We start from the raw sequence: 24,292 nt of genomic DNA, 5'->3' as shown, positions 1-24,292 counted from the left end.
TTTTGTTAGATCGCAGATTAAAGTTACTGCGTATTCGTTTCTGTATTCTGATTTGGGTAAAGGACCGATCGTGTCAACAATTACCCTGTCGAAAGCTCTCTGTGGAGTTTCGGTAATAGTTAATGGAGTCTTTGTGTGTTTAGTCGTTTTAGACTTTTGACACTTCTCACATTTTTTTATATAATTCGATATATCTTTTGTCATTTTATTCCAGTGATAATGCCTTTTTATTTTGGCTATCGTTCTGGCTATTCCAGTATGACCTCCTTGTATTGGGTCGTCATGGAACGTAAACAGTATTGCTTCTTTTTCTTTATTATTATCGTTTGATAATAGGGTCACCGGCTTGAGTAGCGCTACTCTTAAAGATTTTAAATATTTATTGCCCATTAATTTAAAAGATTCTATTGAGATAATCTCAAAGATCTTCTCGCTCGGTGCCACTTTGAGTTTGCTAATATTAAGTATACCGGCTTCTGATTCAAGCCTTTGAAAGAACTGACCTAAGTCAAAAGTTTCATTGGTGTACATATTGCTAACATCAATTCTTGCGATAACACTCTTTCCTTGTTTTAATAAACATAAAGAATTTGTTATTCGCAAGGTCACTACTTTTCGTACTTCGTCATTTACAATGACTTCGTATACGTTGGGCTTAGAAGCATTTGGAGTCTGCTTTTGCAAGACCTCCTTTTCTTTTTCTTTTTCTTTTCCTGCGCAGGAATTTAACTGTTTACTTTGATTTCTGGTAGTGACTTTCAGAATTTTATTATTTGTCTGTATATTTTTTAAGTCTTTTATCGTTATTCTAGATAGCGCATCGGCTACGTAGTTGTCTTTTCCCTTTAGAAATTCTACCGTAAAATTATATTCCTCTAGTTCAAGTCTTATTCTGGTGAGTTTGGAGCTCGGATTTGTCATTGAAAATAGATATGTGAGTGGCCTGTGATCTGTTTTGACAGTGAAGTGTCTACCATAAATGTATGGCCTGAAGTACGTTATTGCCCAATGTATGGCTGTTAGTTCCTGTTCTGTTGTGCTTTTATTACTTTCTCCTTTAGTAAAAGATCTTGATGCGTATGCTACCGGGAGTTGAAGTCTATCTTTGTTTTGTGTAAGGACTGCTCCACAAGCTTGCTTACTGGCATCCGTTATAATGCAAAATTCTTTGCTGAAGTCTGGGTATTGGAGGAGTGTTGGATTCATTAATGCCGATTTTAGATGTTCGAAGGCGTTTTGGCAATCTGCCGTCCATTCGATTTTGACATCTTTTTTGCATAGCTTTGTTATGTGACGAGAATAGTCGGCGAAGTTTTTAATGAATCGTCTGTAGTAATTACAAAAAGCTATAAATCTTCTGGCGGTGTCCGCATCATGTGGGACTGGATAATTTTGAATGACGTCGTATTTTTTGTCGTCGGGTAAGATTCCATTATCTGTGCATTTATGTCCTAAGAAAGTGACTTCATGCATAAAAAATGAACATTTTTCTGGATGTAACTTTAGGTTGTGCTGCCTACATTTCTCAAAAACATCAGTTAAGTTTTTGAGCATATGTTTTTCGGAGCAACCAATGACTATTAAGTCATCCATATAAAGGAATGCTTGAGAGGGTTCAAGTCCAGAGAATGCTATAGTCATCATTCTTTGAAACGAATTTGGCGCTATTTTTAAACCAAATGGTAACCGCGTGAAGCGATATGAACCGTTTGTTGTTGAAAATGAAGTAATATCTCTTGATCTTTCTTCGAGTTCTATTTGGTGAAAACCTGACATTAAATCTAGGCATGAAAAGAATTTCGCTCTACCTAGTTGATCTAAAATATCATCAATTCTAGGGAGTGGAAATTTATCGGACAACAATTTTTTATTGATCTGACGATAGTCAATTACTAATCGCCATTTTTTCTTTTCAGAATTCGGAAGTGTTTTCTTGGGTACTAATAACAAAGGGCTATTATAGGGAGATACGGACGGTTCGACTATTTTGTCGTCAATTAGTTTTTTGACTTGTTTCTGAATTTCTTCTTTTTGGCTGTGAGGATTTCTATAATTTTTTATATATATCGGTTCATCATCTTTCAATCTCAGTTTTTGTTTATAGAAATTATTTGTGGTCATTGGTTCGGTTTCTAAACCAAACACATCACTATATTGTACGCACAGTGACGTTAGCTGTTTATGGAATAATGGCGGAAAATTTTTTGATAGCTGGCTTAGTACAATTTTTTTTCTCCTTTTTTCTGGAGTTGTTGTAACTACTTCGTAGTTTGAAAGTGGTTCATGTTTTAAACTATTTATGCTAATTAATTGGTCTTCGTTAGTTGTATTCAGTATTCTTAAGAATGCGTTTTGAGAATTTACTATGGTATTTGCTATGTAAACACCATGCTGAATTTCTTGATTTGGAATAAGTATACTTTCTTCTTCTGAGTTTATTTTAATGTTTCTGATTACTTGAGATCTTGCTGGCAGAATTAAGGAGTTGTTGCCAGAACTCTATGTTATTTGAACATAAATGGGATATTTTAAATTGTTTGGTCTAATTATTAGCCAGTCTTCAGTTGGATTGAAATCCAATACGCAGTTATATTTCTTTATGAAATCTATTCCTAGTATACCATCACATGGAATAGCAAAGTTTGTATTCACGATGTGAAAATCGTGTGGAATTATATATTTTGAAGTTTGTATTTCTATAGACGTAAATCCTTTGGATTTAGTAACTTCCTTACTTATTCCTTGTATGTTAATTATATTGTTTGTTTGGATGTTTTGATAAACATCCGAATTTTCTTTTAATATTGAGATGTCTGCGCCGGTGTCGACTAAAAAGACTAATTCATTTCCTGTACTAGCGTTTGTGAATTTTACATATATATTTTTGCTGAGATTGATAGTGTGAATTTCCGATATCTTTACTGCTGAGTTTCTAAAGGGTTTTGTGAGTTTCCCGATGTGTTTTGGGCCACCCTAACATTGTTGTTATTATTGTTATTATTGTATCGGTTATAACCGCTGTTCTGCTGGTTATTTCCTCTACTGCTTCCTCTATTACTTCTATTATTATAATTTCCTCTATTGTTTCCTCTATAGTTATTTTGATTGGTGTTTTGGTAGTTGTAGCGATCATTATTATTATTATAATAACCGCGGCCATTGCCTCTACCACGACCTCTGTTATTGAAATTACCTCGACCCCTTTGGGTGTAGAACACCGTGTTTGGATTTCCGGTCATTTCTGTACTATATTGTACATATTTGGCTATGGCATCGTTCATTGTTTTGAAGTTGCCAGCCTCAAGGATTGTTTTTAATTTACTCTGTTCGCAATTTTTAATCATTGCGTCAATGACTTCCTTGGTACTGAATTTATCAGCATGTTCCGCTGGTAACCCTTCATCAATATACGAAGCCTCAAGAAGCCTTCGTAAATTGTCTATTTCGGTCGTGAATTTCTCGGCGGTTTTTCCTTTTTGTATAGTTTTAGATAGTTTGGCCTTTACTACGTCGGATGTTTCACCAACTATAGTATCTTGAAGTTTTTTTATTATAGCTTTTATAGTTGTTTCGTCTTGGACTTTATATAATATTGAGCCAATAATTTTTGATTTTATTACTTCAACAGCTATATCTTCAAATGTGCCTTTTGTAAGATCTACTAACTTCAAAGCTCTTATGAATCTTTGAAGATGTATTCTTTGTCCGTTGAATTCCGGAATGGCATTTGAAATGTCCTTTATATAGGCTCTTTGATCGTTTATATTTGCCATTATGTTTATTTTTCTATCTACTATACTTGTATTAGAATCTATGTCTGAATATTCTTCTATTTCATTATCGGGTTCCGATAATGTAAATAGGGCTGGTATTGTTAGATCGTTTAGATCTTTTTCTTTTATCTGAGTTTCGGACTCAGAATCGGAATTTTCGTCAGCTGATTCTATGTTAGTGAATATAGCTAGAGGTGTGTTCAATACGGTTGGTATGAATATATCTAACTTATATTTTTCTTTTACGTTTATAAGGTTCGAACGTAGTTTGATCAATAGTTTTGAAATCTTTGTCCAATTCGATTTGCCAATTATTTCCCTATTGTCATTTACTAACGTTCGTGCGTCGTTGAATGAATCAACGAGAATTTTCGCATGCTTATTTAACGTTTCTTTTTGTATTGTCCTATTCTGTGTTACACATTTATAAGACTTGCTAAATTTTTTTTTTATTTCGCGTATATGGAGGCTGAGTTGTTCCCAATTCATTCTTAGGATTGAAAAGCTTGTTAGCGATGCGATCGCACCATAACTTTTTGGATTGTCCTAGTATGGGGTTATATTCAGTTACAATTTTAGCCTGTAAATAAGTAATGGTTGTCGCTAAGACAAGACCTTGCTCGATTTGGGTCAGACCATCTAATGGACATGTAACACCACCGAACGTTTCCATATATTCTCCTGAGAATTCATATACGCTTATAAATTATTTGTGCTGTTGAAGCACATTTAATGATCTCACTAGGAATTCTGGCTCTCTGCTGAGTAATTGCTGACATAGGTCTCTAATATGTGCGTTTGACATTTTAGTTATTTCCTATATACTAGACAAATATTTGTGTTTTGAGTGTGTTTTTATTATTAGACATATATAAAAGTTTTCTCTTTTTTTTTTAATTTATTCCTGTTTAGATCGTCTGTGCATTTATTTAGATCTTGTCTAGATCATTAGCTTGGCTTAAGGCCCTCTTTGTAATGCATTTGTTATGCAGCAAATATGCTTTATAAATTACATATGCACTCATAATAATGACGATTATAAACAGCAATATATTTGTTATTTTAGAGTCCATATTATTTGACTCAATTTTGTTTATTACGTTAGCAGTGGAATCCACTACCTTTGTGTCTACGAGTCCCATTTTGGGTGCTACTCCTAATTCGACTAATTTCTCTGATTCCATTTCTTCAAATTTACTTATGCTATTACTTCGCATAGAAGTATAAAACGATAATATAATGATTCTCGATAAGGTGCATTTCTTATATATTTATTATATATATATATTTTTTTTTTAAATTCATAATCAACTACTTATTTTTTTTTTTTAAATTTTTAATTTTGTTATTCTTAATTTTTTTTCACTTTGTCATTTATATTCTTTCTAATATAGTTTTCCTATTCGATCAGCGCAGTGATCTCCTGTCTAATGTTTCGTATGGCTGTCAGGCCATACTCTATTACGAGCAACGCAATTATCGCTCAGTATTACAAACATATCTTTACATTTCATGACTTAATTTAATTCCTAGTTTAACAATTTTTCTTTTAAATTTAAATTTATTTATATATATATATATAGAAATATGTTGCGCGCTCTATGTAGCGCTGCCGGCCCTATAGTACTTGGTCTGTTGGGGCGCCGGTGCTGGTTCCGCACAGGCTGTTGGGGCGCCGGTGCTGGTCCTTTTCATACATGTGTATACGCAGTGAGGCGTCTCCAGTGGTCCAGCGCAGTCAGCAGGGCATGTATCTTCCGGTTTTGTTTTGATTTCCTTTTTTGGTGGTACTGCTTGAAATTTGATATCGTTAATAATTTTTACTTTCTTGATGCTTTTTTCGTTTGTAGAGGATGAGCTTTTATATTTTTGCTGAATCGACTCGATATTGTCGATTTCTGCTTGTATTTTATTGCCTCTTTCCCAACTTATTTTCGTGTTGGTGGCAAATAACAGCTTTAGGAGTTCGGCTTTTTTATTCTTAAGCCTTCTATTAACTCCACTGCGCCTATTTTTAGGCATAGCTCAGAGCCTCTACTCACTCAGTTGATGTTGCTGCTGTGTCTCCTGTGTCACATGCGGATGTGATGCGGATGTATTATGCCGCCAGCATGCGGCTGTTGACATTCTTGGCCTTCTCGCTGGATGTGCGCGGCTACTTGTTGTCCTCGTCGACGTTGCTGCTGTACTTCTGGGCCTGCTGCTGCTGTTGTTGCTGATGTTGTTGTTGTTGCTGTTGTGGTTGTTGTTGCTGCTGCTGCTATTGCTTGTGCTGACAATGTTGCGGTTGATGATCATATTGTTGTTCTTGTTGTTTTTGTTGATCCGGTTAGTCCTTAAAAGGACTGGTCACGGTCGCCATGTTGAGGATAATTTGTCGAATGTTTTAATAAAGAAAGCATTTATTTACGATGGCACGTCAGTGCCTTCTTAGACTTCTTTTGCGAATGAATTTACAGAATATATATTACATTCTTATAGCTAGAGCCGCATAGCTGTGCTGCCGGTTACGCCAGCAGCAGAGCGGCTTCGTTCATATGCATATATGCTTAGGTATAAGTGTTTATATATTAGCTTAATGGTCTGGCGAGAGTCGCAGACGGAGTGGGGGTAATGTGTCCACTTGTTTACGAAACAGTCGCGCATGCAAAATATGCCGACTCAGCGGAGTTAGTGCACTGTTGAGGCCAATGCACTTGAGAGTGATCATATTACTTCTTATGTATGTATGTTTAATTGTAACAATGTATTTGTGACATTCTTTGTGTATGTAAATATATATGTTACTGAGTACAGTGAACATTTGATAAAGTGGACATACTACAAGAGTCTTATTCCACCAGGGGGTGTTTTTGTTGTAGTGGTGTGGGGTAGTTTGGGGTATGGCGTGATGGGCGGCTTGTAGGATTATCTTGTTTATGGATGCGGCTTCTTTATTAATGTTTGTGCTATATTGTTGATGTCGTCAGTTAGTTTTTCGAAGAGTGGCCAGTTGGCTTCTTTTATTTTGAAAAGTGGGCGAGAAAAATTTGTTATTTGTGTTTGTGGGGATAAGGAGATTAGGATTGGAAAGTGATCACTTCCATGTAGGTCGTTAAATATTTTCCAGTTTGCGAATGGGGTGAGTTGTGGGGAGCATAATGAGAGGTCTATGTGGGTGAATGTATTGTGGGTAGAAAAATGAGTTGGGGAGCCGTCATTGAGTATGGTAAGGTTGGAGTTTTGAATAAATTTTGATAAGATTCTGCCTCTTCTGTTGTCTTGAGGTGAACCCCAGCTGTGGTGTTGACTGTTAAAGTCTCCTACAATAATTTTGTTGCTGTTGATGTTGTGTGTTTCAAATTGATCGTGTAGGCATTTGAGGGAAAAGGGTTTACTGGGAGGGATGTATGTAGATAGTATGTTGATTTTTGTCTTTGATATAATTTCTATTGAGAGTTTCTAAGTGTTCAGGTTGGTTTAATTGTTTGTGTTGTATGGATTTATGTATTAATATGGATACGTCGCCAAATCGGTTGGTGGCTCTATTGGTGTAAATTTGGTAGTTTATTGGGGTGGGGATAAATGTGTTTTTGTTGTAATAGTGTGTTTCTTGTAGACATATTATTTGTGGTGAACATTTTTATACCCTGAACCCATTTTCAATGGGAAATCAGGGTATAATGGTTTTGTTGAAATGTATGTAACAGGGAGAAGGAGGCGTGGCAGACCCCACAAAGTATATATATTCTTGATCAGGGTGACGAGCTGAGTTGATTTGGCCCTGTCCGTCTGTCTGTCCGTCTGTCCGTCTGTCCGTCTGTCCGTATGTATGAACGCGTCGATTTCAGAAGATATAAGAGCTAGAGACTTCAAATTTTTTTAAAATGTCCGTAATTACAGCGCGCATATCAAGTTTATCATTAAAAATCGATAACTCATCTCGATATTTTTTTATCGATAAAAACCCTTATCGAAACCCAGTTATAAAATTATATCTTCTACACCTTTATGGCTAGAGTCTCCAAATTTTTTAATGTATGCTTATATGCAATTTATACAATTTCGGTTTTTGTTAAAATTTACCCCCCCACCTCTAAATTCACCCCCTCACCCTCACTTTTGTAAAAAGCGTATTTCAAATACTAGAGACTTGTGCTTTGGCAATTACATGCATATTCGTGTTATAATCATAATCTAAAAGTTTCATGAAGATCGTACGTCCATAAAAGTAAAAAAAAGTTATTAAACAATTAAGTTCTCATAGTAAGCGCACACTGCAGCCCATGCGTGTTTATGCATGGTTGCTTGTGTGTGTATGTGTTTGTGTATGTGTGTGTGTATGTGTGTGTGTGTATGGGTTTGTGTGTGTATGCGTGTGTGTGTGTATGTGTGTCTGTATGCGTGTGTGTGTATGTATGCCTGTGTTTGCGTACGTGCGTGTGTGTGTGTGTGCGTGTTTCTTGTGTAAGCTGAAAGTCGCGAAAAAGTATTGAAATATCTATTGCTCCAAGGGTTCAGGGGATCTCGTAGTCGAGCAGTCTCGACTAGAGCTTTCTTACTTGTTTAATAATGGTTAAGAGTTCATTGTAATTGTTTGTGTAGCCTTTGATGTTCCATTGTAGTATTTTCAGCATTGATGCAGTTTTTAAGTTTTAGTGTATGCAATTGAGTATTAGTTTTGTTTGGAGTTTAAGTTGAAAGTTGTTTTTTTTTTTTTTTTTTTTTTTTTTTTTTTATATGGAGCTGTCGCTATTATTTGTGTGTTGATTCTTGTTTGGAGGTTTAGTTTTTGATTTTGTTAGAGGGAGTTTAGAGGGTTTAAAGTGAGTGGTTAGGGTGTTAGACTTATCTTTAGTGAATATTCTTAGTTTTAGATCTTCGGTAGGCTGTGAGGTATACGCTGTTTTTCCCATATTGGGGAGATTAGCGTCGGTTTCCATGTCTTCTTGTGTGGTTTGGTGTAGTTGTTGTTGTGGGTTTATAGTTGTTCGGGATGTAGTTGGTTCTGATGTAGCTGCGTTCTGCCTCAGGAGCTTGGGTTGGTGTATGGCACTAGTTTGAGTATGTGTATATTGTGCAGTGGATGGTGTGTGGGTTGGTGTGCGTGTTGTTGATGTTTGTGTTGTTGGTTGTGCAAGCGTTTTAGCATAAGTATTTTTCAGCTGTGTATTATGTCTTTTGTAGTATATATCAGTTGCAGTTTTGTGATCTACTTTTTCTGTTATTTTTATTGCTGTCAGTTCTTGTTGTTTTCGGAAAGTAGGGCAATTACGATCAATTGGGCTGTGTTGGTGATTAAGCTCTGGGTTGTTTTTACAATTTAGGCAGCTTTGTGTATTGTTGCATTGTTCCCTTTCGTTAATGTGTTTACTATCTGAGCAGTTTTTACATGTTTCTTGGCTTTTGCAGATGTTAGTAGGGTGTCCAAAGCGAAGGCAGTTTTTGCAACGTAGTGGAAGGGGAATGTAAGGTCTTACATAGACGGATTCGTATCTAATTTTTATTTTTTCGGGCAGTTTGTGTGATTCGCACGTAATTATGATGAGCCCAGTTTCTACGAGAGTGTTATCTTCTAAGTTTATGTTACTTGCTTGCCTTTTTAAGATTTTACGTACTTCAGTTACTTTTTGTGGTTTCAGTTCTTGTTGGATTATATTTTCACTTATGTTGCGTAGATCATTACTGTATATAACGCCTTTAGAAAAGTTTAATGTTTTATGTTCTGTTGCTGTAATATCGACGTCAATCATTTTGGTGAGTTTGAGTAGTTTTAAAGCTTGCAAATTGTTTTTGGTTTTAATTAGTAGGCAGCCGTCTCTTGTTTTTTTGCATGTCTCAACTTCTCCTCCGCAAGCATAGTCAATAGTTTTTTTTTATGATGAACGGTGAAACTTTTTCGAACGATTCATTGTTGTTTCACTTTAGAACAATGTATTTTGGTTCGCTTAGATGTGTGTTTTTGTATTTGCTCATGTCCGGTGGCTCGTGCATATTAGTTGTTTTTGGGCGCAAGCCCGATGTAACTGTTTGTGATGTGTGTTTGTTTTTGTTTTTTTGTTTTGTTTTGTTTGCTTCGCGGTTTGATTTTTGCTTGTCGCGCGTTTGCTGATAAGCTTTTGCTGTTGCGTTGGCGTAGCGAGGTTTCAATGCAGCACGTCTTATCTCCAGAGATGTCGAAATGATACTGCACTGCCAACTTATTTGTAGTTGGATTTTTGTGTATCTGCACTGATTTTTAGTTCACAGTAACACTTGCCCACTTATTTGTAGTTGGGTTGGCACTGATCTGGAGTTATTCACAGTAACAGTTGCCCACTTATTTGTAGTTGGGTTTGCACTGCACTGATTTAAAAAAAAAAAGATTTTCCGTCGGCCGATAAATATATATTTATGTATATATTTATGTTATTATATTTATTAGCTTTGTTTTTGCCGTTTAAGTTTATTTATTTTTATTCGGTTCGATTGTTTATCACTGAATCCTTTTTGATGAAAATGGATCCTACCGGCTGCGCCAATTAAGTAAACTGCAAAGTAGTTTGCTAAAAAAAAAAAAATAATAACTTCACGGCACGACGTGTATTCTTCAGTGGTCAGAATCAACTCACTCGTTTATTCGAAATGTACTCAATATAAATGTTACAAAAAGTGCTTAGTCTACATAAATGTGTCTTACAATATATGTTGTGTCGGCGTTACATGAATTTGGGGCATTGCATTTTTGGTTGCGACACCGGATACTTAGTGTGCAAAATAAAGAGATTAATAAACTCTGTCGCAACATAGTTTACTTTAACATTTATAGAGTTCAATAACTCTTGTATCTGCTGACTTAATGAATTTAGCTGAATGTGTAACTTGCAAAATAAAGAGGTTGATAAACTCTGTCGCAACATAATTTACTTAACATTTATAGAGTTCAATAACTCTTGTAACTGCTGACTTATTGAATTTAGTTGAATGATTGAGTTTGCATTCTGTTCTGGAAGTGGAGTGGGTTTGTACGTAACCCACGTGTTGGCAAACCATCCGCATTATTTGCTTTTGCACCTGACCAAAAAACGAAGAATGTCGTTTACCACAAGGTGCTTGAATGAAAATCCGATTAATAAATTAATCAGAGTGTATCCCGACCTGAACAACATAGCTTTCAACAATTTTGTACCTAGAAATAATGGATAGGGCAATGCAACGTTTGCCGGGCCAGCTAGTTATATTATATAATATATGTATCATTTTTATGTGTGTATGTATGTACACATAAATGCATACTCTAGCATATTCTAAGCTAGAAAGATGAAATTTGGAATGTAGATCCGAATTGACCATCCAAGATCACGAGCTATGGCGGATATATCTACGCCTATTGGGGGCGTGGCAAATCGGATAAAACTGTACCTTAAAGAGTTTTACAGCTAGAACGCTGAAATTTTGCACGTAAGCTAATGTATAATGTATATAAAGTCTTATGACAAAAGTGTTATGTCTACGCCCATTAGGGGCGTGGTACATCGGAACTGAAGATATAGTGATTTTTTAAATGCTGCTATATTTTGAACACTATTGATGCTAAGACCTAAAATTTTGTATATATATATAATCAGGCTGACCACCCAAGACCAAAAAGCTTTGTCGGATATATGTCCGCCCAAAGGGGGCGTGGTAAACCGCAAAAATTACAGGCTATTTTTCGATATGCCACTCCCCAAAAGAGGCGTAAAACTTATTTTTTGGTTTAACGATAGAGAAGGCTACCAGTAACTCAACTATCCAAATTTAAAGCTTCTAGCTCTTAAACTGTAGGAGATATAAGCTTTTTTTTATGGGCGGACATGTATCTACCATAGTTCGTTGGACTTGGGTGGTCGCGTATATATACCAAATTTCAGGTCTCTAGCATCAAAAGTGCCTAAAATATAGCAGAATACGAAAAATCACAATATCTTCAGGTCCGATTTGCCACGCCCCTAGTAGGCGTAGATATATAATTTAATATATGTCACCCATCTTTATAGAATTGAAACATCAGCGCACATGCAAAATTTTAGCATTCTAGATTCACAACTTCAGGAGATACAGTTTTATCCTATTTTTCACGCCCCCGCGGGCAGATATATTCGCCATAGCTCCTGATCTTGGGTGGCCGATGTGAACCTACATACTAAATTTTAGCTTTCTAGCTCTTTAACTACATGACTTCTGGTATATCGGAAAATGCATTTTCCGATTTGCCACGCCCCTAGTGGGCGGATCGGGAAAATTTTAACACTTTATAAATCGCAGATATACAGGAGAATGTGTTCCAAATTTCAAGTCCCTAGCTTCAATAGCGCCGAAATAGACTACGTTCATACGGACAGACGGACGGACGGACAGACGGACGGACAGCAAGACGGACATTGCACAAAACCAATATACTAATTCACTTACGTGAATGAGTATAATTAACATCAATAGCGCGATCGGGATTCGAACCCGCGACTTTTCGATCGAGCGTCACGCCGCTGCTCCCTAACCACTCCCTCCCACCTTGCTTTACGAAGCTGCATTGGCAACACTGAAATAGATTCACTGCTGCAGCGCCATCTACCAAAACTAAACGAAACTAACAGCTGATGTGATTCAAAGAGTGTTCTAGATGAAGTTTGAATGTATGTGTGCACACGCATACGATGCTGTTGTAGCTGCTGCAAGTGCGTTTGTTAATTTGCCAAATATTTGATTATTTTTTATTAATTTTTGACTGAACAGAATTTAATGAAACTTTCAGCATATGATCTACATATTATATTGAATATTTAAGAAATTTAAAAAATGAAAAATCATTCACAATCAGCTATAGTGGCATCTGACTTGAACTTGAATGTTTTTAGTCGATAAAAACATAACGGGATGATTTATCGAATTTTAAAGTTAAACTCGAAATCCGCGCTACGGTCATTTAAAAAAAAAATTCAAGAATCTCTCTTATATCTTCTGAAATCGACGCGTTCAAACATACGGACAGACGGACGGGGCTCAGCTCGTCAACTTGATCAAAAATATATATACTTTGTGGGGTCTGCCACGCCGAGGTGCCGTTCGAGTCCAGGTGATAGTACTTAACATTTTCACTCGCAGGGCAGTAACGGTACTTCGGCTGCCACGGAATTTGACGGCAAAGTGGCGTCACCCCAGATCACGCCGTTTTTTTTTGGGCACGAGCGGCAGAAAGGTCCCACTGCAGAGCCAATCAGGCTCCGTTACAGCGCGAAGCACGGCCTAGGGCTGGGCAATAAAAAGCCTCCGGCAGCTCCATACACGTTGAGTAACATATAGTCAGATGAGTAATAAGTGATCAAAAGTGAGAGCGGAACGAATACCGAGCGAAAGTGAACATTGCCGAAGTCAACGCGAGTGAAACCAAGGGCATCGAAGGACAATTATTGAGCTAGGACTAACAGGACATCGAAGGACAGCCAGAGGAAATCCTTTCAACGCCAATAAAGGACAAAAAGCAACCCAGAATCGTCAGCGGTCACCAACGAGGACATTTGGTGCTGGCGAGGACAACGCGAGCCTGCGCAAACAGGAGCGAGTAAGTTCACCTAGCCGTGCGTACGAGAGGTACGTGAAACAGAGCTGGGTGCCGAGAGCGAGTCAACTGGTAGGAGCGGCCTGTATATCCGAGCGAACCGCAGCAGCTTACAGAGACCAATCCTAACGTCCGCTCAAGCAAGCCTAGCGTGCTTTTGGCACAATCACTCTCCCAGCCGGCGTACGCTGAGCCTGCACTCAGCAGATGTGCATTGAGGAGCCGAGTTTTCATAAGTGCAAACTAAGTGAAATGTAAATTTATAAATTCAAAAAAAAATACAATACGCCCAAATTTAAAATCACAAGTGACTAATTATTAACGCAGGGGTTTCCCAGCGTCATGAGCTTAGCTGAAACTAGCTCAGCTTAGACTCGGGATAAACCGAAGGTTCATTACAATAGCTCCAAAATCTTTACAGCTAGAGTCAAATTTTAAATGTTAATTCATTTGCTTTTTATTATAATTTGCTAATTTTTCAAATTTCAACAAACTTGTAATATATATATAAGTTAAGCGCTCCCGCACTAGAGTACTAGGAGACGCTGTGTTGGGTTCTTGTGAATATATAACAACTTTGTGTTCAATGAAATAATATATTTTATATAATTTGGAACAATAGGTCTAAGCTCTCTCTAGTCCGAATATGAACTGAACTAAATCTGTTCAACTGGTTAGGTTCTCCCCTTGAATGTCTGACTGGACTCTCCAGCCTCCTTAGATTGTCGAAAGTCTTAACTTTTATATATAATTAACAATTTTTTTTGTTTCTTTTTCAAACTTTTTTTTAAGGCTGCGTTAAGATGTTGCAATTTTGCAAAATCTTTATAAATGATGCCACCCACCTTACTCGTTATCAGAAAAATGAGATTGTAAGATTCGTCCGATCTCGCATACCAATATTTATATCGCAAGTTCTGCAATTGTTGCGTAATACTCTTGAAGTATTTATTGGGCTAAACATTAATGAAAAGGAAGAGTTGGTGAACTACCTTGTACCTGAAGTAAGCAACTGTGCCATTATTTAACATCTAAATTTCTAAACCTACCACCTTTATTAGATTGAGATTACTCTACGGATTTTAACTACAGTGATAGAAGAAATCAAAAATTCCATGGAAACTATTTGTAAGGTAAGGGGAAATTGTTTCTCGTTATTATACAACAGTTATATATAATATTATTTATTATTGTACAAATTAGGTTTAAAATTCATATGTTAACTTACAATTTAATCTCTTAAATCAAATATTCCTATCAATTAGTACAACTTTATACATGCGATATTTTTATACCCTGAACCCATTGAAAATGGGAAATCAGGGTATAATGGTTTTGTGAAAAGTATGTAACAGGCAGAAGGAATCATCGCAGACCCCATAAAGTATATATATTCTTGATCAGGACGACGAGCTGAGTCGATATAGCCCTGTCCGTCTGTCCGTCCGTCCGTCCGTCCCTCCGTCCGTCCGTCCGTCCGTCCCTCCGTCCGTCCGTCCGTCCGTATGAGCAAAAGGATCTCAGAAGATATAAGAGCTAGAGAGCTGAAATTTGGCATGCATACTCGTGTATACCATAGGCAGTACGAGATTGCTTTATTTTTTCGATAAATCATCCGATAACTTTTTTATCGAGAATAATCGAAAAATCGACTTTGTTTTTTCAGCCTAATTTGAACACTTTTAGACCTGGAGACTTCAAATTTGCGTTGTATATAAAGTTAATGGATACAAAGATTTTGTAATTTACAGATTTTGGATACCACGCCCCATTCGCCCCCAATTTGTAAAAAACGCATTTCAAGTACTAGAGACTTGTGCTTTGGAATGTACACACATTTTAGCCATATGATTACGCTCTGAAAGTTTCATTAAGATCGAAGGTCTACAAAAGAAATTATTCAACAAATAAATTCTCATAATATTGCCCACACTGCAGCGCAGCCCAAGCGCAGTCGCTGCTTACTGCGCAGTTAGCAGAGCGCGTGCTGATAAGTGCATGTGTATGTATGTGTGCATAAAAGAAGTCCAGAATGATAAGAGTATCAGCTTAGAGGGTTCAGGGTATCTCCTAGTCGAGCAGTCTCGACTGGAGCCTTCTTACTTGTTATACCCTAAACCCATTGAAAATGGGAAATCAGGGTATAATGGCTTTATTAAAAGTATGTAACAGACAGAAGGAGGCTTGGCCGACCCCACAAAGTATGTACATTCTTGATCAGAGCAACGATTTAACCCTGTACGTCCGTATGTTTGAACGCGTCGATCTCAGAAGATATAAGAGCTAGAGACTTAAATTTTATTTCCTAGGTCCGTGTGTACCACGCGTATATCAAGTTTTGCTTTAAAACTTGTCCCGTTTTTTGTTACTTGTCGATTCAAATTGTTATCGATAACCAGTAATAAATTTATATCTGCAACATCTTTAAGGCTAGAGTCGCCAAATTTTAAATATAGTTTTGTATGTACTTTGTAAAGTTTCGATTTTTGTCAAAATTTACCCCCCCCACCATTTTATTCATCCCCTCACCCACATAAGCGTATTTTAAATACTAGAGAGTTGTACTTTGGCAAATATATGCATATCTTTGTTATATGTATAATCTAAAAGTTTCATGAAGATTGTCTATCGACAACAAAAGTTATTAAACAATTAAGTTCTTATATACCTCTTATATACTTCTTATACCACGCCTATTCCCCGCCTCCTTGTTACCCATTAATGAAATCATGTGTACTTTAGACATACATTTTTTTAATATATTATATATATCTTACATTACATATGTTCAGATAAAAATTAATGTATACAACTTATTATAAAATGAAAAAATTAAAATGTGTATTATCATTCCGTTTATACCCTGTAAAATGAAGAAAAATATGAAACAAATTTTGTTGTATTTTTATTTTACAATAATTACCACATACTCAAAAAATTAACATCCATAATCATAATTTTCTTCATCCAATTCGATATTCGGGTCAAAATTGTTTGCATCATCCTCATCCTCATCTTCAGCTTCTAAACTTTCAGTTTCATTTGTATCATCTTAATGCGCGATTTGCAGAGGCTCAATCAGAACAAATAGATCAATCACTTCGCTTGGAAATTTTAATTTTTTGTGAAGCTTCTGTCTTTTTTTAAGACAAAGACTTGACAAAAGCGGATCAGATGAATCTAATGCCATGTGAAAACCATCAGTGATGTTGTTTAGCCTAGTGCTTTTTCTGGCATACGACCTTCTGTCATTTTTATAAATTTTGTTTCGAGCTTCTGATGCGTTTTCTCCGAGAACACTAAATTTATCGCTATTTTCCAGAGCTTGCAAATGAGAGTTGAGCGTTTTTTCGTTTATTCTCTTTCTCGCATCATACCCAAAAAAAATTGTGTAGACACGTCTCTCTCTGAGCGTCACTCTCTTTTTTCTTTAGCATCTGTTTCGCTCAGACGCAATGGGATCACTCATTCGTGTGACGCTCTCACATGAGTGTCGCGTAAAACTAACACGATTTTCCCTCACACAAAGCTTCTCAGCAAAAAACACTTTGACTAACAAACTCAGCAGAAAATGTTTTTGCCTTCGTGTGCATGTAAATACACGCATACATACATACAAAAAGAACGCAGCAATCGCGCGTGATTACCCATACAAACGCAACTTACCGTTACTTCTTTAACTCAAGCAAACGATCAGTGTTTGACTTGAGGAAACGAAAACAGACACAACTATCTCCCTCAGAGCGCGAGAGAGCTAAGCCAGACGCGACAAAAACACTTTTTGTCTGAGTTTTTTTGACTGTGTCACTGAAAGACACTTTTTTGCAGACAACGAAAAAGTGTTAACAGTTTTTTGCAAGCTATGCTATTTTCTATAGTGTTCAGAGGAGATAGCAATTAATATTATATGAAAGTTCCTGATAACTTCATAATTAAGATTCAGTATATCAGATAACTTTCTAGGATCTGAAAACGCTCTTCGGGCGGTGTTTCCATCATTACTGCTATCACTACCGTTCTGTTTGGGTTTATCCACTATAAGACCCATTTCCAAACATAACTTTTCTTGTATATGTTGCTTCCGTGCTGCGACTTGATTTTTATCTGCATCCTTTATGCGCCATTTCTTTAAATCATTTTTATAAGATATTCTTAACACAAACTCTAAAAATCTTATCCAAGCATGAAGTGGGCTTAATCCATACTTAGGACTTTTTCATTCACTTAAAACACGCTGAGATAAAATCAGCTATCTCTAACAATTGTTTTGGTTTCGCCCCGCATAGTGGGCATGATTGGCACGAATTTGTACCCGTTACAATATTCAAAATCTTTCCGTCAATAAGGGTCACATGCATTTCATACTGGATATATATTGTGTTGTTATTATATAAGTTAAGCGCTCCCATACTAGAGTACTAGGGGACGCTGTGTTGGGTTCTTGTGAATATATAACAACTTTGTGTTCAATGAAATAATATATTTTATATAATTTGGAACAATAGGTCTAAGCTCTCTCTAGTCCGAATATAAACTGAACTAAATCTGTTCAACTGGTTAGGTTCTCCCCTTGAATGTCTGACTGGACTCTCCAGCCTCCTTAGATTGTCGAAAGTCTTAACTCTTCCCCATCTAAATATCTGCGTCCCGCAGATCAGGGTGCATATGTCCATTATAACGATATTCATCCAATATAAATTGTCCAATATAATGATAATTATCCAATATAAATTGCCCAATATAATGATATTTATCCAATATAAATTTATTATCCATAGTCGATAGTTCCAGAGTCCATAAATTAGCATAAAGAGGGCCATCGATATCCACCTTCAAGTTAATTCAAAGCATTCATAGTTCCATACATTAGTAGTATTCATTTCTGGTTATGACAATACATCCAACATTGTAAGCGCATTTATTTCATTGCCTCTGGCATCTCGGAAATCCCTATTACCATGAATGATCGAAACTAGGATGGATATACCACGTGTAAAATGCTGTTAAGGAAGCTAAAAGAAGATTATTGCAATATAATTAAATGTGCTATGGGTGCTAGGAAGTCAAGGAAGTTAAAAGAGGATTATTACAATATAATTAAATGTGCATTTTCCTTTTTTTTTCCTATTTTCTTAAGTCTGAATTATGAAGAATTTTTCCAGTTTGATAATCATTAATTCCACGAGACATATATGTCCCTTGTACACCATTACTTCTTAATGAAATATTCTGTAAATTCACACAAATGGCATAAGCTCCCGGTAAATTTTTAGGTTTGCTAACTGTTGACATCCTCGGTAGGTCACCGTTTAGTCCCCTTATGAAAACATCTAAAGCTCTATCTCTAAATGATTCTATTAATGCGGACAATACTACGACTCATTGTTCGCTTGCCTTTAAGGCAGTGAAACATCGGCATTTCCAATTACTCGTATATGTAAAATTATTGAGCGATATAGAGGTCTTTCCTTGATAATAGAATAATCTTCAAGTACGGACTCGATCCTGTCTACCCACGAGGGTATTGTGAAGGGTTTCCCTCAAATGTGGGCAACACTTTAACACAGTCCGGCAATGACGAAATTTCATTTAATTCAAGCTCCGAACGTGGACGGGCCAGTGAGGTTTGTTCCTCTATGAGAGACTGATTAGTATCCTCCTTTTCCAAACGATCCACTTTCCTATTCAATTGCTTCAAATCTTCCTTAAGACTCGAAAATTGATCGGCTAACACAGTTATTGCCGCGCTCAGCCCTTGCAACGTTCCGAACTAAATTATTTCAATGTCGGAAAACTTACTTACTATTCAATTCGATGCCTACTGTGTTACCGATCTAATTTTTTACATTAAATCAGCTTTTCATTGTTTCCAAGCTGCTGCTATTTACCGTTTCCAGTGGAGATAAGAAAATATTAATAATCGTCTCGTAGAATTGCTTCCTGTGGAGATAAATATATTAGTAATGCTCTCACATGGTCGTAACACCTTTTTTAAATAGTTGACGTGAATATTATTTCTTTTATATTATTTCATTGAATTACGTGTGTGTATTACCACGTGTGTTATTGCGTTGTCTGTTATAGAATTACTTAAATTACCAATTACTAGTTGCATTATCTTTTGTTACCGAACCGGCAAACAGTTTTTATTATTTTATATGGCTTGGGAAGCCCTCAGGATCCTTTTTGGTGTAAGACCTACTTGGGTGAGGGTGGTTCCACAATCATCTGGTCTCTCTCTTGCTTTCGTTTCATTTATTTATTTATTTTACTTTTTTCTTTTATATATTGTTGCCAGACTTATTCTCTTCCGAAAGGGAAGCCCAAAGTATTCCTCTTTGGTTCTAAGACCTAGTAGGGTAAGGGTTATTCCACGATCGAATAGAAGGTCTCTGCAATTCATGTTTTTATTTTTGCATATTTATGCTTTGCTTGTTGATTAGAGATTTCCAGACAACCGCCTTTTAATTATACTCATTCACGAAAGTGAATCAGTATATTGGTTTTGTGCAATGTCCGTCTTGCTGTCCGTCCGTCTGTCCGTATGAACGCAATCTATTTCGGCGCTATTGAAGCCAGAGACTTGAAATTTGGAACACATACTCGTGTATATCTCCGATTTATAAAGTGTTAAAATTTTCCCGATCCGCCCACTAGGGGCGTGGCAAATCGGAAAATGCATTTTCCGATATACCAGAAATCATATTAGCTAAAGAGCTAGAAAGCTGAAATTTAGTATGTAGGTCCGCGTTGACCACCCAAGATCACGAGCTATGGCGGATATATCTACGCCCATTGGGGGCGTGGCAAATCGGACCTGAAGATATAGTGATTTTTTAAATTCTCCTATATTTTGGACACTATTGATGGCAGAGACCTCAAATTTTGTATATATACTCGGACTGATCACCCAAGACCAAAAAGTTTTGTCGGATATGTGTCCGCCCACAGGGCGCGTGCAAAACCGCAAAAGTTTATATCTCCTAAAGTATAATAGCTAGAAGCTTCAAATTTGGATAGTTGAGTTACTGGTAGCCTCCTCTACCGATTCCCCAAAAATAATTTTTACGCCTCTTTAGGGGCGTGGCATATCGAAAAATACCCTGTAATTTTCACATTTTTTGAGGGTAAGCATTCAAACTTTGCAGTTAGGGTACCGTTATCTCTTTCTAAAAACTGACCAAAAATGAGGTGTCTACGCCCAATTGGGGCGTGGCAAATCGGAAAACCCTGTATATTCTTCAGTATTAGAGCGAAACTTAACTACTAAATTGTTGATGGGATGTGAATGAGTATTCCGCAGTCGGTAACGTCCGACTGCAACGTTCTTACTTGTTTTTTTATATAGTTAGTGCTTTAAACTTAACTTTGACCACTAGATTTCTTTTAATTTATACGGAAACCCATCATTCAACACAGGTGGAAATTGTGACGTTTATTTTTTATGACATTTGTCTTACGGCAAGGATTTGAACCTCGATACGAGAATCAATCTCGTACCACCATTATGCCTGCAAATTTCTTGTATTTTCGTTTTAAGAGTCGTCTCGGCACGGATTTGAACCTAGGTATTGCCAATACCACCATTTAGCCACGATTTCTTTTATGTTATAGAATTATCTAGTGCACCAACACTTGCTAGAAATTATGTTATTATTTATTGTATTATGTTATGGCAAGGACTTTCACCTCATTACTTTGCAAATCGCAGAAGTACTTCGTAATTTTGCCAACAATTGCCCAATTGGATTGGAACAATTTATTTTACTTGCTTTTTTAATAAGTAATTTTTATAGAATTATTGACACGTCACCATTTCCCTTTACTTCCGTGAAGAATGTGGGTCCCTGCTCGGGCGCCAGTTAGGCGCTCCCATACTAGATACTAGTGATTGGGGGACGCTGTGTTGGGTTCTTGTGAATATATAACAACTTTGTGTTCAATGAAATAATATATATAATTATATAATTTGGAACAATAGGTCTAAACTCTCTCTAGTCCGAATATGAACTGAACTAAATCTGTTCAACTGGTTAGGTTCTCCCCTTGAATGTCTGACTGGACTCTCCAGCCTCCTTAGATTGTCGAAAGTCTTAACTTATATATATTTATGCTCACTAAGATCTCTTATTTGTTCCTCCAAATATTTTTTTTCATTCAATATAAGGGCTGTGGTTTCCTTACAAATTCGATCTTCAAAGGTCGACAAAATTTAATGGACTGCGGTGTTCTATTGAGCCAAATTATTCGGTTATGTTCATCCGTTAATTTTAGGGGAATTATTGTAGAAACAAAAAGGGAATGATCACTCTGAAAATATTGCTTATAACTGCTTTGCCCAGTTGATCCATCGAAGCCGTAGCTCACTATTAATTTATAGTGCGTTGCACTGGGAACTACATCTAAAAAATCCTCTTGCAGTTTTAGAATACGATCTGTTGTATGATTTAGTAAGCTCTGCAAAGGCACTTCCGCTTTTTTTTCACAAATCGATATTCCATTTGGCCTGCATTTCAACTTAGCTTTCACTACTTCCAAATAAGAAGGGAAAATATCACATCCGTGTTGTTTACAGATCAACTTAATGTTTCCATACTGCTCTTTTGTTAGCCCGTTTTCAATAAGAAAAACCAATGCTTCAGATGGTTCTATAGAAGTTGGTAAATTGGCTTCTATTTTCTTTCTTATATCACTTGCATTCTCACTGTGCATTGTTTTTCGTAGAGCGAATGCCGTATCATTTTCTTAGCATTTTTTTGCTGAAACCGATGCAGCATGTATAACCAGTTGGGTTGCGTGTTCTTTTTGACTTGCAAGATCAGAAGCTAATTTTCTCTTCAGCCGACTGCCTGCTTCTTCATAAGTAAGTTCATTACGGCCAGCTTTATCTTGCGAGGACATAACTTCTTTTAAGTTGATAAATATTTTGCCCTCGACCGACCGTGAATGTGTTGTTTTGAATCTATGCAGATTACGGTTACATCTGGGCAATTATCTTTTAACAAAAGCAATAAACTGGGCAACTTGGGTAGAAATACTGTTTTCTACATTTTGATCCACATTATTATTAATTTTTTCACCATAAACAATTTCACCGCGTCTGCTTGGCGATTATTGCTTGCCCATACGTCTAGAAGCTCTGAGCGCTTAAACTCATACTTAGCTATAAAAACGTTATTTTTTCGAAATGGAGCAAAAAGGAGCAAAAACGGTTAATAGTCTCTGATAATAGAGGGTTCAGACATCACGTTTGCAATTAAACTTCATCACTACTTTCCTCTATTTGTAAGTTTTGTTCCACGAAACACGAACTATTTTGTTATTTTTTAGCTAAAATACACACCAACAAAACATTAAACAATTAGACAATTAAACAAATGTACTCAAAAATTTGAATTGATAATTTATTGCACATACCATCAGTAATGTTTTCCATTTTTAAAGTTATAAGTTTTCTTTTTATTTACCGCAGTACTAAACTTGAATGTTGCACAATTTTTCCCGTGCTTTTTTTTTTTTTGCATATAAAGCAATTTTGGGTCAGGTGACTTGCAGCCCAGCGTTATATAGTAGGGACAGTCCATACAATTTTTTAAAAATTCGCTTTATATTAGTTAAGATATTTATTATTGGAATATAAAAAAAAAATTTAAAAATTAAAAAAAAAAAAAAATTGTATTTATGCCAAAAGTTTTGGGTTTTTTCCTATAGTGCACTGCAGCCAATGCGTGTTTATGCGAATAATTATTGAAATATCAGTTGCTCGAAGGGTTTAGGGGATCTCGTAGTCGAGCAGTCTCGACTAGAGCTTTCTTACTTGTTTTTTATACCCTGAACCCATTGAAAATGGGAAATCAGGGTATAATGGTTTTGTGAAAAAGTATATAACGGGCAGAAGGAGGCGTGGCAGACCCCACAAAGTATATATATTCTTGATCAGCGTGACGAGCTGAGTCGATATAGCCCTGTCCGTCTGTCCGTCCGTCCGTCCGTATGAGTGCGTCGATCTCAGAAGTTATAAGAGCTAGAGAGAAATTCGGCATGCATACTCGTGTGTACCATACGCAGTACGAGTTTGCTTTATTTTTTCGATAAATCATCCGATAACTTTTTTATCGAGAATAATCGAAAAAATGATTTTGTTTTTTTTTTAGCCTAGTTTGAACACTTTTAGACCTGGAGTCTTCAAATTTGCGTTGAATATAAAGTTAATTGATACAAAGATTTTGTAATTTACAGATTTTGGATACCACGCCCCCTTCTCCCCCAATTTGTAAAAAACGCATTTCAAGTACTAGAGACTTGTGCTTTGGAATGTACACACATATTTACCATATGATTACGCTCTAAAAGTTTCATTAAGATCGTATGTCTACAAAAGAAATTATTTAACAAATAAATTCTCATAATATTGGCCACACTGCAGCGCAGCCCAAGCGCAGTCGCTGCTTACTGCGCAGTTAGCAGAGCGCAGGCTTATGCGTGCGTGTGGATGCATGTGTATGCATGTGTATGCATAAAAGAAGTGCAGAATGATTAGAATATCAGCTTAGAGGGTTCAGGGTATCTCCTAGTCGAGCAGTCTCGACTGGAGCCTTCTTACTTGTTATATACTTGCGTTGGTCACTCCTGTGATAAATGAACTAAATGCGAATGTACAGATATTGAATATGGTGAAAACGTATTATTCTGACATAAATCGAAAAATATTAATATATCGATATTTTTAAAGTTGCATATCAAACATAATATTGATATTTTTCAAAAGTTAAAATATCATCGATACGATATTTTTAAAATATTCGATAGCCCTACAATGAACCCATTGAAAATGGGAAATCAGGGTATATTGTTTTTGTAAAAATGTATGTATGTAACAGGCAAAAGGAAGCATCGCCGAGATCTCAGAAGATATGCTTCTTCAATTAGGAGATGGCTACATATGGCTAAACTACCAGGTCGT

General features: G+C 36.5%; 2 protein-coding genes and 1 long non-coding RNA gene across 9 annotated transcripts in view; 1 reads left to right on the top strand and 2 right to left on the bottom strand.

The window, feature by feature from the left end:
- The window catches only part of LOC6586721, a 133,482-nt gene that overhangs the window by 64,168 nt on the left and 45,022 nt on the right, over positions 1 to 24,292 (top strand). For all 7 annotated transcript variants that reach the window (XM_032733346.2, XM_032733345.2, XM_015160289.3 and 4 more), the window contains 2 exons: positions 14,122 to 14,333; positions 14,391 to 14,462. In XM_032733346.2, coding sequence (XP_032589237.1) covers positions 14,122 to 14,333; positions 14,391 to 14,462 — 284 coding nt within the window. The remainder of the gene's footprint in view (positions 1 to 14,121; positions 14,334 to 14,390; positions 14,463 to 24,292) is intronic.
- Positions 5,345 to 6,224, bottom strand: LOC116803837 (nitric oxide synthase-interacting protein homolog). The gene is made up of 2 exons (XM_044009396.1): positions 5,816 to 6,224; positions 5,345 to 5,563 (listed from the first exon to the last, which is right to left on the bottom strand). The coding sequence occupies exons 1-2, from the start codon at positions 6,069 to 6,071 to the stop codon at positions 5,373 to 5,375; spliced, it is 447 nt and encodes a 148-aa protein (XP_043865331.1). The 5' UTR covers positions 6,072 to 6,224; the 3' UTR covers positions 5,345 to 5,372.
- Positions 20,739 to 21,279, bottom strand: LOC122757433. Its single transcript, XR_006357460.1, has 2 exons — positions 21,027 to 21,279; positions 20,739 to 20,967 (listed from the first exon to the last, which is right to left on the bottom strand). It is a non-coding gene; the product is annotated as an uncharacterized LOC122757433 (long non-coding RNA).

The sequence above is a fragment of the Drosophila mojavensis genome, unplaced genomic scaffold (genome assembly GCF_018153725.1).
Source record: "Drosophila mojavensis isolate 15081-1352.22 unplaced genomic scaffold, ASM1815372v1 contig_72, whole genome shotgun sequence".
Lineage (NCBI taxonomy): Eukaryota > Metazoa > Arthropoda > Insecta > Diptera > Drosophilidae > Drosophila > Drosophila mojavensis.
The sequence above is the reverse complement of the archived record's forward strand: the minus strand, read 5'-3'. Positions and strand labels throughout refer to the sequence as shown.